This window comes from Sminthopsis crassicaudata, chromosome 2 (genome assembly GCF_048593235.1).
Source record: "Sminthopsis crassicaudata isolate SCR6 chromosome 2, ASM4859323v1, whole genome shotgun sequence".
Taxonomy (NCBI): domain Eukaryota; kingdom Metazoa; phylum Chordata; class Mammalia; order Dasyuromorphia; family Dasyuridae; genus Sminthopsis; species Sminthopsis crassicaudata.
This window is the reverse complement of record NC_133618.1, coordinates 55,678,990-55,697,383: the sequence shown is the minus strand read 5'-3', so window position 1 is coordinate 55,697,383 and position 18,394 is coordinate 55,678,990. Positions and strand designations below refer to the sequence as shown.

At 43.5% G+C, this 18,394-nt stretch overlaps 1 protein-coding gene across 4 annotated transcripts in view; it reads left to right on the top strand.

Annotated features, from left to right (window-relative positions):
- Positions 1 to 12,429: 12,429 nt before the first annotated feature.
- The window catches only part of GSE1 (Gse1 coiled-coil protein), a 771,132-nt gene continuing 765,167 nt past the window's right edge, over positions 12,430 to 18,394 (top strand). For 2 of the 4 annotated variants that reach the window (XM_074286302.1, XM_074286300.1), the window contains exon 1: positions 12,731 to 14,659. In XM_074286302.1, coding sequence (XP_074142403.1) covers positions 13,082 to 14,659 — 1,578 coding nt within the window. In that variant the 5' untranslated portion in view covers positions 12,731 to 13,081. Of the gene's footprint in view, positions 14,660 to 18,394 lie in introns of all 4 variants that reach the window. The other 2 variants (XM_074286303.1, XM_074286301.1) reach the window with 2 other exon arrangements.

The following is an 18,394-nucleotide window of genomic DNA, read 5'->3' as shown; positions in this document are numbered from 1 at the left end:
AGATTCCACAGTTGTGGAATGATGAATTTGGAGTCAGGAGGATCTGGGTTCAAGTATCTCCTGTGATATTTAGCAGCTGGGTGATTATAAGCCAGTCATTTAAACTTTCTGAGTCTCTGCTTCCTCATCTGAAAAATAAGGACGTTGGATTTGCCAGCCTCAGTGACCATGCAGATGATGCCTAAGTCCATGTATCTATCTGAAGCCCCCAATTCTATGTAGCCCTTCTTTCTTGAGACCCTAGTCTCTATCATTAATTGCCTGCTGGTGTCTCCCCAGATGTTCCAGAGGCATCTCAAGCTCAGGTCCAAAGCAGAACACATATTCTCAAAATCTGATCTCTTCCAAAATTCCCTTTTTATATTCAGGCCGCCATCTTCCTTGTGTGCAGGATCACAACTGCAGTGTCCAACATTGACTCTTTCTTTTCTTTCTCATCTTATTTCAGTTGCCAAGTCTTGTATATTCTGCTTCCATAAGATCCTTTGGATCAAATCCATCCCCTCTGGAGCAGTACAAACATTGGACTTGGAATCAGAAAGACCTGAATGCAAATCCAACCTCAGATACTAGCTGTTTGACCCTGGACAAATCACTTCACTCTGTTTTCCCCAATTCCTTCATCTGTAAAATGAGCTGGTACCAGGATCTATTCCAAATAGCCTCTGTGACCTTCAATAAAAATCCTAGGAACTCTCCCATTCTGCCCCTTTCCCTCAGCAGTTGAAATCAGAGATCCAGCACAATACAAATCAGAGCTTTTTCAACAGGTAATGAAGTTAAAAAAAATAATCCTAGAAAATGTCTTTCTTCTTAACACCCTGCAAACTATCAAGATATTACAACCTATAGTGAATGTAAAAACTATAGAAATAAAAATAAATCCAGATCCTGCCCTGGTTGGAGGGGAAAAGTGGGAAATGGAGATTATATCACAGAATTAAAATCAGAGAATTTTGGACCAGAAAAAAAAAAACCTAGAAGTCATCTAATCTCTTTCACTTTAAAGATGAAAATGTATGGATCTAGGATAGATCAAGATCTTGGGAAACACAAGATTTTGAGTTTTTAAAATTATAATATTAGGGATAAAGACTAGTATACCTGTCACTTCATTGTTGTAAGAATTGGAAACTCTCTAGCAATGCAGATTGGTATATTCTCTGCCACCTATGGTCTTAGTTGACTACAACAATGAACCAAAATAGATTCCTTCCCCCTTAACCCACTACTACAATTAAAGAAAAAAAACTTGTAAAAATTGGCCTAATTAAGCAAAATTGAAAAAAAAACCCTAACAAACTTCCCACATTGGTCATTTTCAAAAATATGTCTTATTTTTTGACCTGAATCCATCATTTTTCTGTTAGGAGATGACTAGCTGGCTAAATGCTTAACATTTTTCAGTCATAGTCAATCATTGCATTGACCAAAGTTCTTAAGCTTTTCAAAACTGTTTGCTTTTATATTATCTATATATTATATAAATTATATTGTCCTTGTACAATAATTTCCTTTCTTCATTTGACATTTGACATCAATTCATACAATTCCCTTTATATGTCACCAAAACCACCTTTTCCATAATTTCCAATTAGCATCCCATTATATTCATATATGTATTTTCCCCAGTTATTCTCCAATTGATGTATGTCCCCTTATTCTCCCTTTATTCTCTAGTTCTTCTAGTTCCACAAAAAAGAATTTTTAAAAAATAAATATCTGTGTACATATAGGCTCTTCTCCTGTTTGATCTTGGGTTTTAAGCCTAGTAATGGTATTGCTGGACCAAAGGGTATGCATAATTCAGTGACTTTGTTTTCCAGAATGGCTCTGCATATATTAATATGCTCTGTTTTCCCACAATCCCTTCAACATTTGTAATTTTTACTTTTTTTTTTTTTTTTTGGTTAACTTTGCCAATTTGATGGATGTGATGCAGAACTTCTGAGTTGCTTTAATTTGCATTTTTAAAAAATTATTTGGTCTTTTTCCCTATGGCTATTTAGAACTTGGATTTCTTTCTCTGAAAACTATTTTTGGCATGAGCATTTATCAATTGGGAAATGACTTATTCTTATAAACTTGATTCAGGTACTTTATAAATCTTGTGAATGACATTCTTATAAGATAAACTGGTTACAAAGATTTTCCCCTCTGCAGTTACCAGTTTCCATTCTAATTTTAGGTACATAGATTTTATTCAGGCAGAAATTTCAATTGCATATAATCAAAATTGTCTTCTGTGATTTTCTCTATTCCTTGTGTGGTTGATAATGTTATCCAAATTAGATTACTACAATGACTAAGTTATTATTACACTAAAGGATTACTTTATACAGCTAATAAAAATAATAAAATTAACTGGGAGGAGATAAAATGTTCCCATATCTATAGACCTGATTGAGTCTCTGATTTGCTTATGAGGTCAACTTTTTTATATGAATCATGTATTTATTTGGAGCTTTATGTTGGTCTTTACCAGTTTTTGTCAGACTGATTTTCAGGTTTTTTTTAGCAGTAATTATAGAATAGTGACTTTTTAGTCTAGTAGCTAGTGGTCTAGTGGCCTAAAGTCAGGAAGACTAATCTCCCTGAGTTCAAATCAAGCCTCAGACACTGCCTAGCTATGTGATCCTAGGCAAATCACATAACCCTATTTACCTCATTTTCTCATTTATATGGGCTAGAGAAAAAAAAAAAAAGCAAACCCCTCAAGTATCTTTGTCAAGAAAATTCCAAATGGAGTCATGAAGAGTTTGATGAAGCCTGAAACACTCCATCCAATGTCAGTAGCTGAAGTATTTGAGTATATAAAACATTAAGCTTCCATGTTTATTGGCTTCTACATTGTGCACCTAATCTCTTCCACTGACTACTCTATTTAACCATCAAAAAATCATTTTGATGAGCATGACTTTACAATATATTTTGAGACCTAGAACTATTACTCATCCTTCTTTACCACTTTAAAAATTATTGAATTCTTAATCTTTCCTCTTCCAGATTAAATGTATTCAGTAGCTCTACAAAGTAATCTTTTGGTATTTGATAATTATATCTCTGAATAAATACTTTAGGCAGTACTGTCATTTGTATTAGATTAGATTGACCTATCCATAAGTAATTAATATTTCTTTAATTATTTAGCACTTTATTTTGCAAAGACTATTTTATAGATGTATTTACCCAGTTTCTTTGTGTATCTGTAAGTAGACTCCCAAATATTTTGTGCATTCAATATCTTTTTTAAATTGACTTTTCCTTCAAATTTGCTGTGGGGTTTTATTGGTAATATACAGAAATGATGATTTGTTTGGATTTATTTTTATATTCTGCAATGTTGCTGGTTATTGTTTTGATTTTTAGTTGATTCTCTAAAGTTTTCTAAGTAAACCATCATATAATCTACAAAAAGTGATCATTTTGTTTCTTATTCACCAATGATTATTCCTTCAATTTCTTTCTTTTGAGGAAGACGGACTTATTGCTAGAGCTAGCATTTCTAGCACTATAGTGCAACATCTGCCACATAATGGTTTCCAATAAATGTTTATCGACTGCCTGAATATATCAAATAATAATGGTGATGATGGACATCTTTCCTTAACTCCTGATCTTATTGGAAAAGCTTCTCTTTTACTCTCATTAAATTTAATATTGGTCTTGGTTATATATATATATACATATATATTCCTTACCATGTTAAGGGAAGGCCCTTTCAGAGACAAGTTTTAAGCCTAAATCCTCTGGCTCTAATAAAATCTTTTCAAGCTAATATTGTCCCCCTTAGTCACATAACTTCAATACTTAAATTCACAGTCTGTTCAGTAGATCAGATACACTTAAATATATCATGCAATATATAAAGGGGTGCCCTGTAATGTTAAATTGAACATAATTTTTTTTTCAAATTTACAAAAGGAAATAAGGGTGAAAGAAATTAAATAATTAAACTTTAAAATAATTTTTGATAAGTTTGCAACATTTATACTTCTGAAGTTTTTAAAGCTTAAAATTGCACTAAGACTTTTGGTATGTTCTAAAGTAACTTTTTAATGTTCCTTATGTTTTTATAATTTTTTATGTTTTTGGATGGATTTGTGCCAATTGTATCAAGTCCTGGATTTAAAAGAAACAAACATATAAGATATGGTACTTGGCTTCATGCAGTTTATAGCCTTGCAAGGGAGTCAGATAAAAACACAAAAATCTCCACTGCTCATTTTTACATAAGGGAAGGTGAAGAGCAAAAAAGCCCCAAAAAACCTAAACAACAAAATTCTATGGGAGATCCAGAGGAAAAAAAAAAGTCAATAACTGTCTACAAAAGAGGCTGGGAATTCAGAAAAGAAAGAGAAATTCCTTCTTGTGGTCATTGGGTGATGGTGAGCCTCAAATGATAGGCTAACAAGGTAAACCAAGGGGCTGATTGTATCTTTACTTTAACTCTAATGAATCTGATCTCTTCCCTGGTCAGTTTGCACATGAAATAAGCTATTTCACTTATGCATGTCTTCTTAAATCATCTTGGTTTGGAAAAGGCAGAAGGATGAAACAAAAAGTCTGCTCAATTTGGAAGAAGTTGGCCCAAATTGGAGTGAGCCTTGCTTCTTACTCATTCCGAGTCCTTACTAGCAATGTCTTTGCTGTACAGTTTTCTACAAAATGAGGTTTGGGGGATACGATGCAAATTTTTAACCTGTGATTGATAGAACACCACAGGGATAATGGATAGGTTTCAGGAGATCATGGATCTCCTGATCATGGGTAAGGGAAAAACTTTCATGTTCATTTTCATTAAGTTCAGTTTAAAATTTAGTATTTCCTTCCTTCAATTATTTAAAACTATTATTCTGAGAAGAGGGTAATACACTTTCCCAGTCTGCCAAAAGGGAACCTGATATAAGCGCAATTAAGAATCATTACTATGCCCAAAGGGCCATAAAACTGTGCTCTAACAGTGTCTCTAAGACCATAAAAAAGGAAAAAAAAGGATCTACCTGCACAAAAATGTTTGTAGCAAGGAACTGGAAACTGAGTGGAATATTCCATCAGTTGGGGAATGGCTGAATAAGTTATGGCATATGAATATAATAGAATACTATTGTTCCATAAGAAACAATCAGCAGGATGGTTTCAGAAAAGCCTGGAAAAACTTACATGAACTGATGCTGAGTAAAGTGAGTAAAACTAGAAAATACTCTATACAGGAACAATAAAATTATGTGATGATCAATTCTGATAAACAGGGCTATTTTCAACAGTGAGGTAATTCAGGCCAATTCCAATAGACTTGGGATAGAAAGTGCCATCAGCATGGAAAGAGAGAGAAGTATGAAGACTGAATATGGATCAAAGCATAGTAATATAACCTTTGTTGCTGTTATTTTTTTTTGTTTTTTCTTTGTTTCTTATGTTTTTTCTCCTTTTGATATGATTTTTCTTGTGCAGCATGACTAATATGGAAATTTGTTTACAAGAATTGCACGTGTTTAACCTATATTGGATTGCTTGCTGCCTAGGGGAGGGGGGAGAGGAGGGAGAAAAAAAATTGAAACACAAGATTTTGCAAGGGTGAATGCTGAAACTTTGCATGTATTTGGAAAAATAGCTATTATAAAAACATCACAAAACCTAAAAAACAAACAAGCTGGACAAAAATAATAATAAGATTAAGAATCCTTGCCCTAGATTATATTGAGTGTCTCTTTGCAGCTATATTCCCTGCAATGTTAAATGTACCAACCTTTTATTCTTTCTGAAACCCTAGAATGTCTGGTAATGCGCTTGATCCACCAATAGATCTCAAATCATAAGAAAGGTGGGAAGGAAGAAGGGTAGCAAGAGAAGAAGGGAAAGTAAGGAAGGAAGGAAAGAAAAGGGAAGGGAGAGTCCAAATGGAGGAGGAAACAAATGAAAGGAGGAAGGAGGAAAGAAGGACAGGAGAAATGAAAGAAAGAAAGGGAAGAGAAGGAAAGGAAGGGAAAAGGAAGGAAGGGAGAGACAGAAGAGAGGAAAGAAAAGGAAAAGATTAAGAGGGAAGGAATAGAGGAAGAAAAGAGGAAAGAAGAGAGAGGAAAAGGAAAAGAAGGAAGGAAAGAGGGAGAAAGAAAAAAAGAAAGGATGTGAAGACATTTATTTATAATTTTCAGTCAACAAGCATTTATTAGGCACTTAATACATACCAAACACTGTACTAAGCAAAGGAATATATATGTATGTATGTATATATATATATATGTATATATACACACACACATATATATACACATATATATATATATATACATATATATGTATGTATGTGTGTGTGTGTATATATATATATATATGGCAAAAGCATGACCACTACCCCTTCAGGTCTCAAATTCTTTTTTTTTTTTTTTTTTTTTGAGGCTGGGGTTAAGTGACTTGCCCAGGGTCACACAGCTAGGAAATATTAAGTGTCTGAGATCACATTTGAACTCATGTCCTCCTGACTTCAGAGCTGATGCACTATCCACTGCACCACCTAAGAGCTCAAATTCTAACAGGCAATAATATGGAAACAATTATGTACAAACACGAGATATTCAGTGTCGATGTAAAATAATATCAATCTGAGACATCCTCTGTATCATTCTTTGCCTGACTGTGAGAGGGCACTGAATGCAGAGACTGACCCACAGATGCCTTCGGGAGAGCGGGATTTCTTGACACTCTGAAATCCTGGCCACCTCTTGCATTTATTTAAGTGGCAAATTAAGATAAATAATTCAACACCCGCTTATTAAGCACCTAGGGGATTAAGGAAATACAAAGTTTAGATAAGCCAAGAGCCACGGTCTCATTATACTAATAGCTCACATTACCTTAAGGTCTGAGAAGTAACAAGTAACAGTAACCAGAGAGCCCAACAGGAACTCAGGAGACCTGAATTCAGATTGTACTCTGGACAATAACGAGTCATTTGACGGCGTGTGATCAGTTCATTTTTGAGCTTCAGGTCTTGTTTCTGAAAAAAATGGGCATAAAAATATTGCTCACCCGTCAACATGACATTGAGGTTTATGGGAAACAAGCATTCCGTCAATTTTAGAAGCCCCCTAGAAACGTTATCCCTGCCCATAATAACCCTGGGAGTTGGGCTGCATCCCCACGGAGCTGAGACCCAAATGGGGATGAGCTACATTGTCCAGTAACGATAATACAGAGTAACAATGAGAAGGGTAAGAAACAAAGTGCTTTGCGGAGTGCGGAGTGGAGACAGCCCCCCCACCACAGGCAGCCTGAACGTTTCTTCCCATTTCCAGGCGCTAAAAAAGCAAAAGTCCCATCCCCCTCGCTGACATTCCAAGGGGAGAAAATGTTGCTGAGCCATTGCATTTTTGTGTGCACGCCTAGGGGCAGACGTTCCTCCCCATCGTCCTGGGTCTCGGAGCAGTGTGGTTGGGGATGAAGATTCGCAGTCCCCATAATCTAGTTCAAATCCCGTCTCTGACACTTACCCGGCTGTGGCTTAACCTCCTTGGGCCTTGTTTTTCTTATGTTTAAAAAATAATGTTGATGATATTGGACTACTTGCCATCTAGGGGAGGGCGTGTGGGAAGATGGGGAAAATGGGAACACACGGTTTCGCAAGAGCTAACATTGAAGAATTGTCCACGCATATGTTTTGAAAAATAAAAGGCTTTAATAAAAAATAATAATGATTATAGTATGTGGTCTGCCCCACATCAGATGAAATCATCTAAGTAAAGGTTTAGGGCTTTTTTGGTAAATCACAATGTGAAGTAGAGACCATCAGAGAATGATAGATTTAGAGGTGGGAAGGTACCCTATAGGCCAGTTAGAATTACCCACATGTTTTACAGGTGTGGCCTGGGATGACTATCATTATTATTTCTCCCCACTGGTCCTCTGCTCATGTCTCAAGGCTTGAAGGTGGCCTTGGAGGCTTGAATGTTTTACAGGTGTGGCCTGGGATGACTATCATTGTTATTTCTCCCCACTGGTCCTCTGCTCATGTCTCAAGACTTGGAGGTGGCCTTGGAGGCTTGAAAATTATGCTAGTCAGAGGGGAAATATAGACTTTTACAATGTTTGTCTCTACAGATATTACACTCATAGTAGCCACCTGCCAAGGAGAGAAGGGAAAAGTCCCTTTTCCCATGTGTGACTTTCTTAGGTGCTAAAGAGAAGAACTGCTTATTGTAACCACATAAGTCACAGAGAGAAGACATAAAGGAAAGCAGAGAAAGCTGGCAGCAGGAGGGATGAAGAGAATTAACAAGAGACTTAGAAATACTGTTCATGCTAGGGATCCCAAACTCCATGGAGAAATACAATAATAGGGAGGACTGTTGGGAAGAGGAGGCAGAGCAGTGGTGCTTTACTTTCTATGGGTTCCCAGGCAAGCCTTTTTCATATATTTGTTGTGTAAACATATCATAGTCCATTCTTAAAATTCTTGTTAGCCTGAATGCTTCTGGAGGGCTAAGGTCCCTTCTTGAAATATTTTCAACATTATCCAGGTTCTGAAGCTCTCAGCATTTCCTAGAATGGGATTGGTCCCAGGTGCTCCTATCAAGATGGCTTATCCCCAAATGCCTCAAACTCTTAAGATGAGACTTTTGTCTTCATCTCATCATGGTGCAGCCCTTTCAATAGAATAAAAGCTCTATTTAGTCCAAGGGATGTCATTTTAAAAATCTTTGTACCCTCAGGGCCTAGGTACACAGTTATCACTTAATAAATGTGTTGATTTCTAGTATTAAGTCCTCTCAAATCCTACCATGCTGGAAAACTGAGTTTGGACCCAATGATGGAGATATACCTGTTATAACCAAATTGCATTGATAAAGGGTGACAATCATGGTTCTTTTTTCTGAAGAGGGATTGTGATCTTGCACATGTGGGTTCTTACCCTTTTTGGTGATTTCATAATTAGCTGTGGGATTACAGTAAGTGAACTAGAATTTCTTGGAATGAGCAGAGATGGAGGATCCAAACTTTTTATTTCACAGATGAGGACAAAGAGAGATGGGAAATGATGTGTCTGTTTCCTGGTCTATAAAATGGGAATAATAATAGCACAGGGTTGTTGTGAGGATCAAAGAAGCTAATATTTGTCAAGCATTTTGCAAACTTTGAAGTGCTATAAATTATCTAGTTACTATTAGTATTATTGCTAAAATTTAAATGGTACTTTAAAATATCTCATTTGGGGGGCAACTGGGTGGATGGAGCACCAGCCCTGAAGTCAGGAGGACCCAAGTTCAAATTTGGCCTCAAATACTTAATGTTTCCTAGCTATTTGACCCTGGACAAGTCACTTAATCCCAATTACCTCAGGGAAAAAAATCAATCTCATTTGATCTTCACAACAAATTTTGGTAATCATACTTACAGTAAGTAGATAATTTATAGCACTTTAAAGTTTGCAAAGTCCTTGACAAATATTAGCTTTTGACCCTCACAACAACCTTGGGAGGTAACTGCTATTATTCCCATTTTACAGAGAAAACTAAAGTAATTTGCTTAGGATCATCCAGCTATTAAGTGTCTGAGGCCACATTTGAACTCAGTTTTCCAGAGTCTAGTACTCTAGCTTGTGCCACTTAGTTGCCACTAAATGCTACTGATAATAATGATGACTGTTGTTGTTGTGGTGGTGGTGGTGGTGGTTGAGATGAGGATGATGATGTGTCCAAATTCACACAATTGACAGGGATTAGAATCCAAGACTCACTACCAGTTTAGCATTCTTCTCATTATACTAGACTGAATAAAGCCTCTTAATACTAGTTAAAAATTACAGAATCAGGGAAGATTCATCAAACTAAAGAAACTTATCTTTTAAAATAATAGCATTTATAATTTCCAAGGTCCTTTATCTGTTATCTCCTTTGATCACTCAACAATCCTGGAAGATAGAAGCTACTATTATCCTTGTTATGTTTTTTGTTTTTTCCTTTTTCTTTTCTTTTCATTTCCTTCTCTTTCTTTCTTTCTTTCTTTCTTTCTTTCTTTCTTTCTTTCTTTCTTTCTTTCTTTCTTTCTTTCTTTCTTTCTTTCTTTCTTTCTTTCTTTCTTTCTTTCTTTCTTTCTTTCTTTCTTTCTTTCTTTCTTTCTTCTGAGGCAATTGGGGTTAAGTGACTTGCCCAGGGTCACACAGGCAGGAAGTGTTAAGTGTCTGAGACCAGATTTGAACTCAAGTCCTCCTGACTTCAGGGCTGGTGTTCTACCCACTGCGCCACCTAGCTGCCCCTATCCTTGTTTTTACAAATGAGTAAACTGAGGCTGAGATAAGTTAAGTGACCTATATAGGGTCTGTGTCTGAGGCTGCATTTGAATTTCTGACTTCCTGACTCCAAGGTCAGTGCTTTATCCACTGAGTCAAAAATACACATTACTATTAAAAAAAACACACTCAATAATTCGGAGCTAGTATTCTGTGCCTGTATTAAGCATTCAGCCTTATGACTCTATGCAACATTCTGCAGTACAGTGGAAAGAGCTTGCTTTGGAATGGGAGGACCAGGCTCAAAACTGCTATTTCAGCTTACTAGCTGTGTGACCTTGAGGCAGCAAATCACTTCTCTCCGGACCTCAGTTTCCCCATCTGTAGGCTGAATGGGTTGACCTCCCCGTCCTCCTCCCCTCCCCCTGTGAAGCAACCTCCAAATTCCTAGGGGGATCCTTAGGGCCAGCCAGAGCTCTGGTGCCCTCAGCATCTTTCCAAGGCCTTGTTCTACAATGTTTAAACAGATGTACATTAGAAAAACAAAAAACACAAGCCACCAGAAATGCTGCATTTAAACAGCATGCGGTGATTTCATCCTTAATCTTGGCAAGGGTTACTTGGCAAAGAGACAATATTGCAGGCCCCCTCGAAAAGGCTGTCCAACCGGAGTCTTAAGGGACGTCTTTACCTGGTTCCTCACTGTCCTCGATGACCTTTAGTGAGAGCCCAGCAATGGATTTTTGGCTGATCCCCGGGGAAGGCCCTTCAGACAGATTTCCCTGGGCTGGAGGGAAGGAGCCCCTAATTGGGCCAATGAATCATTCTGGGAAGCTGTTGGGCTAGACATAAAATAGATAAAAAATAAAAAATAAAAGGGGAGGGGGTGGAGAAGAGAACCAGGATCATGTATCGTGCGAATGGCTCCCCTCGAGTTTCTAGCAGGAGGGATTCCACCTCTTCTCCCCTCCCCCAGCCCTCTTCCCTCCCCCCTCTCCTCCCCCCGTGCCTCCCCGCCCCAGCCAACCAACCAACCAACTGAAATGACCAAACGATTTGGCAGGCTCCGGGCCGAGCACATGCTGCCGCTGCGGCTGCGGCTCGGCGGCTTCAGTGCGCGCGGCGCTTCCCGGGGGGCTGCCAGATCTCCGGAGCGCTCTAGCTGGGCTGGCCGCCGGGAGCCTCCCGCACCGGGAAGCCGGCTGGCCTGGGCGGCCGGTAGAGGCCCGGAGGGGAAGAGGGGGGCGGGCGCTGACCTCGTGGAGCCGCCGCAGCCGCCCCTGGAGGAAGCCGAGTGGTGACCCGGCGAGGATGGCGATGGCGCTGCCGCCGAGCCCGCAGCCAAACTTTGCGAGAGGCACACATGGACAAAGTTAGCTGCCGCGCCGGAATAAAAGAGCGGGCGGGCTCCGGGAAGGGGGGCGAGGCAGACTCTCCGGCGGCGGGGAGCGCTCGAGCCGGCGGATTAAAACCCATTAAAGATATATTTATTGCCAAAGCGTCCCAGGATCTCCGGGGCCAGAGCAGGAGAGCAATCAGCTCCTTCCCCGCAGCGCCAATCACAGCCTAACGGAGAGGGAGGAGCGGGGGGAGGGGGGAGCCGTCCCCGGCGAAAACACACCGCTCACACTCGCTCGCACACTCACTCACAAGCACCGAGACACAAACTTTTGCAAGCGGATCGTCTCTCGCTGCGGCCCCCCCTTCCCGCCCCCCGCGCGCCGGCCGGGAGAGACCCTGCGCCCCGGACACTCGGTGCATGGAGGCGGCTCCACCGGGGACGCAGAGCGCCCACAGCCCGGGAGCAGGCGCCGGCCTCGGTGCGCAAAGCCCGGACTGCTGCCCCCGCGGACGTCCGAGCGCCCCATGGACAAGAGGAGCGAAGCGGAGAAGGAGCTCCCGATCTCCCGTAAGCAGCGGCTCATGGCAGCCATCGCGTCCGGCGGCGAGAGCCTGGGGCCGGCGGCCCCGGGGGCCGGCGGCGGCGCCGAGAAGCCCCCCGGCAGCGGCAGCGGGGGCCAGGCGGCGGCTCCGCTCTCGTGTTTCATCTGCGGCGGGGGCATCGGCCGCGGCAAGGAGCTGAAACTGCAGGTAAAGCAGCCGGCGCCGGGGCGCGGAGAGGCGGCCGGCTCCGGGGCCGGAGCGGCCGGGCCCGGGGGCAGCCTGCAAGGCCAGCCCTTCTTCCCCTTCCTGCAGCAGCAGGAGCCGGCGCCGGGCGCTCGGGAAGTGTCCCCGGCGGACGGCTGCGTGCTGGTGTGCGCCGTTTGCCGCTGCTTCCTGGGCGAGCAGTGGGCAGCGTTCGAGCGCTCCAGGACCCCCGTGGAGAAGCGCATGTACTGGCTCAAGCGGCCCTACCAGTGCGAGGCGGGCGGGGGCGCTCCGGGCCGCCGCGCCGCGGCCCCCCAGGAGTGGAACCTCTCCTACGCCCTGGAGCCGGGCGAAGAGGACGACGACGAGGACGACGACGAAGGGGAGGGGGCCGGAGGAGACGGCGGCGCGAGGAGGGGCGCCCGGCCCCCCCAGGAGGAGGCGCACGACTCGGACTTGTCTTCCCTCTCCGACACAGACCACCTCTCGGAGCCAGAGCCCGCCCCAGGCCCGGCCCCCAGGGACCAGGGCAGCCCTGGCTACGGTCCGCCCCCACCGAAGGAAGCAGGCGGGGGCCCCCAGCTGCTCAAGCCTCCCCCGGCCCCTCCCCAGGGCGTCCTCCGCGGACCCGGGACAGGGGTGCTGGTGGGCCGGTTCAGAGAGTGGCCTCCCTCCGCAGTCCCCCCGACGCACTCCGGCTCAGAGAACCCCTTCCCTGGGGAATCGAGCGTGGAGGGGCCAACGGGGCAGCCCGATCCCGGGCGCAAAATGGGCACGAGGAGGAAGAAAAAAGGGACACCCACGCAGTGGGTCCCCGAAGACAGCCCCAGTGTCCTGCGGGGCATTCAGGGCAACTGGCGGGGACCCCCTTTCCAGTGCCCGCCGGGGGATGGCCTGAAAAATAACGTCGGCTTCTCGGCCACCAACCAGGGGAGGGCATCCCAAGCCCCGGGTCCCAAGCCGCGTCCTGAAAGTCACGGGGGCTGTGGTACCTCCGAGGAGGGCGAGATCAATATCACCAGCGATGAGGAAGACCAGAAGAAGCAGACCTTCCCCAACCCCTGTAGCCGCTGGGAGGTTGCCCCCAAAAGTGGCGGTGGGCCGGCAGACAAGGAGAATGGGAGCAGCAGTAATCCGGGGCCCCGAGACCCCTGGGCTCCTGCCCCGGAGCACACCTGCTGCTATATCTGTGGCAACCTCCTCAGCCTGGCCTCTCAGCACCAGATTCACGTTCAGAAGCAGGAGAAGATGGCCCAGGCTCCTTTCTTTCCTTTCCTGTGGCTTCACAGCCCACCCCCAGGAGCCCTGCCCATCAGCCCCGGGGGCAGCACCCTGGTGTGCTCCTGCTGCTTCTCCTCCCTCATGCAACAATGGCAAAGCTTTGAACTGGCCAACGTGCCAGTTCTGCAGAGGCTTTATGTGGTGCCTCTGAATCCAGGGATGCCTTCCAAAGGGAGGAGGCCTCTGAAGGAAGAGGGAGCCCCTGCTGGGCCTCAGCAGGAGGCCTGCTACCTCTGTGGGGAGGACTGTGCCCAGGATTTCCGGACAGTGCCCACCAGGATCATCAATGGTAGTGCCAAGAACACCATGCATTTCCCTTTTGTGAATCTCCTGCCTTGTCCACCCAATGCCAAAGGACTTAACAGGCACTGGGAAGTCCACAGCTGCCCCAAGTGCTATGGGGTGCTGGAGGATATTTGGTCCATGTACAGGGCCTGCCAGAATGAGGAGCTCATCAACTCGGTGCAGAGTTTCCTGGGGAGATACCACCAGGTGTTTTCAGTCACTGATTCTGGGGGGCTAGCGGTGCATCCCTCAGTGAAGGGGGGCCCGTTGTCCGTGTGCTACATCTGCGGGGCCGAGTTGGGACCTGGGAAGGAGTTTCAGCTCAACGTGAACCCTCCAAGTCGCTTTGGGGAGAAGGAACCTTTCTTCCCATTCCTCACGGTGTATCCTCCGGCCCCCCGGGCCAGGCCTGCTGACTCCACAGGGCTGGTGGCCACCTGTGTGCTCTGCTACCACGACCTGCTGGGACAGTGGCTGCAGCATGAAGGCCGAAGCTCCCACCACCCCATCAGCGCCTGGTCCCGGCAGTATAAAGTGGAGACCTTCGTGTGCTTCTTCTGCCAGCAGGAGAAGAAGCGATGTCTTGGATTAAAAGCAGTTCGTGTGGCCCGCCTGCCCATGTTTCTCTACACCCTGAGAGCCGGTCACAGCTTGCTGGTGGATGATGGCAAGCAGCTGATCATCGGGGCTTGTGTGGAGTGTGGCACCGTGGTGTTTGCCGGCAAAGCCCTGACCCATCCAGGAGTGCTGGTCAGGGCCTCCTCAGCAGCTGCACAGAAGGTAGGCACTCTATTCTTGACTGGAAAAATGGGGAGGGAGGGAAAGAAGAAAGAAGGGAAAGGCAGGGTTCCCTGCCTCTCAGGAGAGTGGGTAAGCCTTGCTTTTGGTCGGTGGAACAGAGTATTTTGGTTGTCTCTTGTGCAGGAAACACCAGGGGCTGAGATGTCAAAATAGTTGCCTTGATGTCACTGGGTCAGAACATTTTTAGAGCATTGACATGTTGAAGCCAGGAATAGATCACAACAATTTCAGGAATCCAGAGCAAAAAGTGGTCCTGTGAAAGAGTTGAGGTCTGATCCCCAAATGGCTGGCGCTGGAATCTGAAGTCAGGTGTGTGTACTTTTAGAACCTGTCAAAAGGAGACAGCATGGTGTCTCTTGTGAGCATCCTAGCAACATCGCTCATAGCTGGGCAGGTCGCAGTGAGATCTCTGCATATGCTGTATCTGAAACAGCCACTGGACAGAACTCTGGAGCTGGGGTGGGAGTGGGATGCAGACATTAGGACTAGAAACATGGGCTCGTCTCAAGGGAAGGCAGCCTCGGGATGAAGTGACGCAGGAGTGCTGCTCACATTGCTCTGTTGGGTAGATGGTGCCTGCTGTTGCTGAAATTCAATTATGATGGCACAGAGTTTTAAGCAAATGTGGTTAGGTCTCTAAAGCTTGTCTTAATTCCCTTTGGTCTTGCTATCATTATCCATCTCCGAAGGAAAGGTCTGATCCAGGCATGGAGTACGTAGAGCAGTAGACTTGGTTAAATGGAACTTTTTTTTTTAACCAAGAAATAATTTCCTCATCCATGTGAAAGGGTTCTATGCCAGTAACATGCTTCCAGAAGTCTTTGGTGTGCGTGTCTGTCTAGGTGGGATCCTTTCTTGCATGTTCCAAACACATGTGCCATTCATCTCCAATGGCCACTTGAGGTCTGGACATAGTGTGTCCCATAATCCAAATATTCTTTTTTTTTTTAAACATCCCCCTCTGAATCCTGATGTTTGATGACTTTGTTCTTAAGCCAAATCTGGTTTTTAGCTGTTGTTTGGAGACTTGTGTGGTTTACTGAAAACTGTTAAGTTCCCTCCAAACCCCGTTTCTGGATGTCATGTTTTCAGTGAAATTGAAATTGAAGTCTCTCATTGGTTACTGTGAGTCGCACAATTTGTAAATTCCTGGAAGCTTTGGAACTACCAAAGTGAACTCTTACTCCTGACTTGTTAGGAATTCTGGCCAATAGCAGACCCTGAGTGACCCCTCAGGCAGGGCTCCAAGGAAGCTGGGGTCTGCATGGCTTCCTGGATCCACCTACCTCCAGCTCTTTTCCCCACCCTAGGGTGCCCCAACAGCTTGTAGGTCATCCAGGGATGTGGAGGATTTTTAAGGGTTGGCTACATCTCTTCCCTCCTTAATCATGATGCTCTTTTATGATTCATACCCCAACAAGGTGCCATTACAAACATGATTTCCCTCTTATTGAATTTTTCATCAATCGGCAAATATTGAACATGACTTGTGGCTCTAGAATAATTCTAGGTATTGTAGGAGATGGTTTGGGACCTTATTCCCTCAAAGCTCAAGTCAGGTATGATGGTGCAGGGGGAAGGGAACGTGTTAGGTGCCCAGCCTTGCCCTCTATAACCTTAGGAAAGACAGTGAGGGAAACTCAGTTTACCCATTTGTAAAAGAGATAGTTGGATTAGATGATCTCAGCAATACCTTTCAGCTTTAGATTTCTGATTCCAGAAGTCATTTCACTTTTCTGAGAATTCCAATTTCATCATCTGTAAAGGATTGATGCTTATATTCCCTATTTCTTCTGGCTGTTTCTCATTTAGGGTCCCTGCCCACGAGGGGTTTATAGTCCAGTTAGGAAGATGACTGAAACAATTGGAGAACAATTCAATGTCAAACTATTGTGGAAGTTTAGGGAAGAGGGTATTTGGTACGATCGCCTTAGGAATGATTTTCTAGCAGAGGCTGAATTTCTGTTGGGCTATGAGGGATATGGAGGCTTTGGATAATTTTGAGTTAGTGATTATATAGAACTTTAGAGAACTTTACAAAGATTATCTCGTCTTACTCAATTCAACAAATTTTTATTTAGTGCCTGCTTTGTGCAAGGCACTGGGCTAAGCTCTGGGGATACAAAAAAAGAAGCAGAGAGCATCCCCTGCCCTCATAGACCTTACAATCTAATGGAAATAATGGCAGCCATCATTTATCTAGTACTTATTAGGTGCCAGGAACTATGTTAAGCACTTTATCATTACTATCTCATTTGATCTTCCCCACAACTCTGGGAGATAGAAGTATTGTTATTATCCTGGTTTTACAAATGAGGAAACTGAGGCAGAGAGGTTGTATTTTGTTCAAGATCACACAGCTAGTAGGGGTAGGATTTGAAATCGTCTTCCTGAAGTCAGGACCAGCACTCTTTTTAATGCACCACCTAGATGCTTATAAGAGTGGAAGGGTACAGAAGGAGGATATGGAGAAAGTAAGCATAGGGGAAAGATTGAGCAGGACATGCTTTAGAGATGATCATAACAACTTGATAGATAATAAACATAAAATAGTATATATTTATATGTGAATATAAAGTTAAAATAACAATGTATTGCTATTATATGTCATATAATGATATATTATGTAATAATATTTTGTCTATATAATATTATATTAATATAGCAAGGATGTATATCCATATGTAGAATAAAATACATAAATATAATATCTGTGTAGTTCTTTGAAATTTGCAAAATCTTTATATCAATGGTATCAAACTCAATATAGAAGCAGATTCTCTGGGGGCTATATATGTTGACTTAGAAAATCATAAACTCACATTATTTATGTTTTGTTGTATTTTTATTTTGTTAAATATTTTCCAACTTGGTTTTTATTTGGTCTAGGCTGCATTCTGGGGCAAGTTGTGTATAAGCTGACCTGGTCAGAGCAGAAGAGATAGTAGGGGAGTGCTTGGAATGGTTGGAGTAAGTAGGACAGAGCAAAGTTATAAAAAACCTGGCATGTGAGGTAAAAGTTTTGGGCTTTTCTCGGTAGGCAGTAGGGAGCCAGAGTCAGTACATAGATGGGGTAGAGAAATAGAATATAGTCATTTCCAGGCCAATGTCCATTCTCTTCCACTTGGCTTCTTGTAGCCCATATCTGTGCCTTGGAAGAGACCTAACCATCCCTTCCTGAAGGTCATTGGGGTCTTTCTTGTCATCCTGTTTAGGACTGAGAATCTTGGGGGGTCTTCCCTCAAGAAGCTCCAGAATCAAGGAAGAGACTGAACAGCTAAAAGCTAGAGATAGAAAAAAAACAGCAACTGTCAAATATTCAATCCAAATTTTTCACTTTACATATGAGAAAAATGAGTGTGTTTTTGTCCAAAGTTCTTTAACTTCAAAAAATCTCAATTTCTTCACCTTTAAAATGGGAAGATGATACCTGTAGTATGTTAAATGGCCTAGTTTCCTCAGTCCTCCGTATGGATGGAGTGGGGTGGGATTTGGGTCATGTGATTTCTGCTTTCTTCAGAAATGATGATTCAGGGGTGAGGGGGACCGCAAATATATTGGACTACCAGGTAGAGGTTACTTTTAAATGCATATGTGAAGGATGTTGGGGGGCCATTATCCCCTGCACCTCCCTTGCCTAGAGTCAGGGATCTGATCTCACAGCATCTCAGAATCAGAACTTCAGAGTCCATGTTGCCCAACCACTTCTTAATG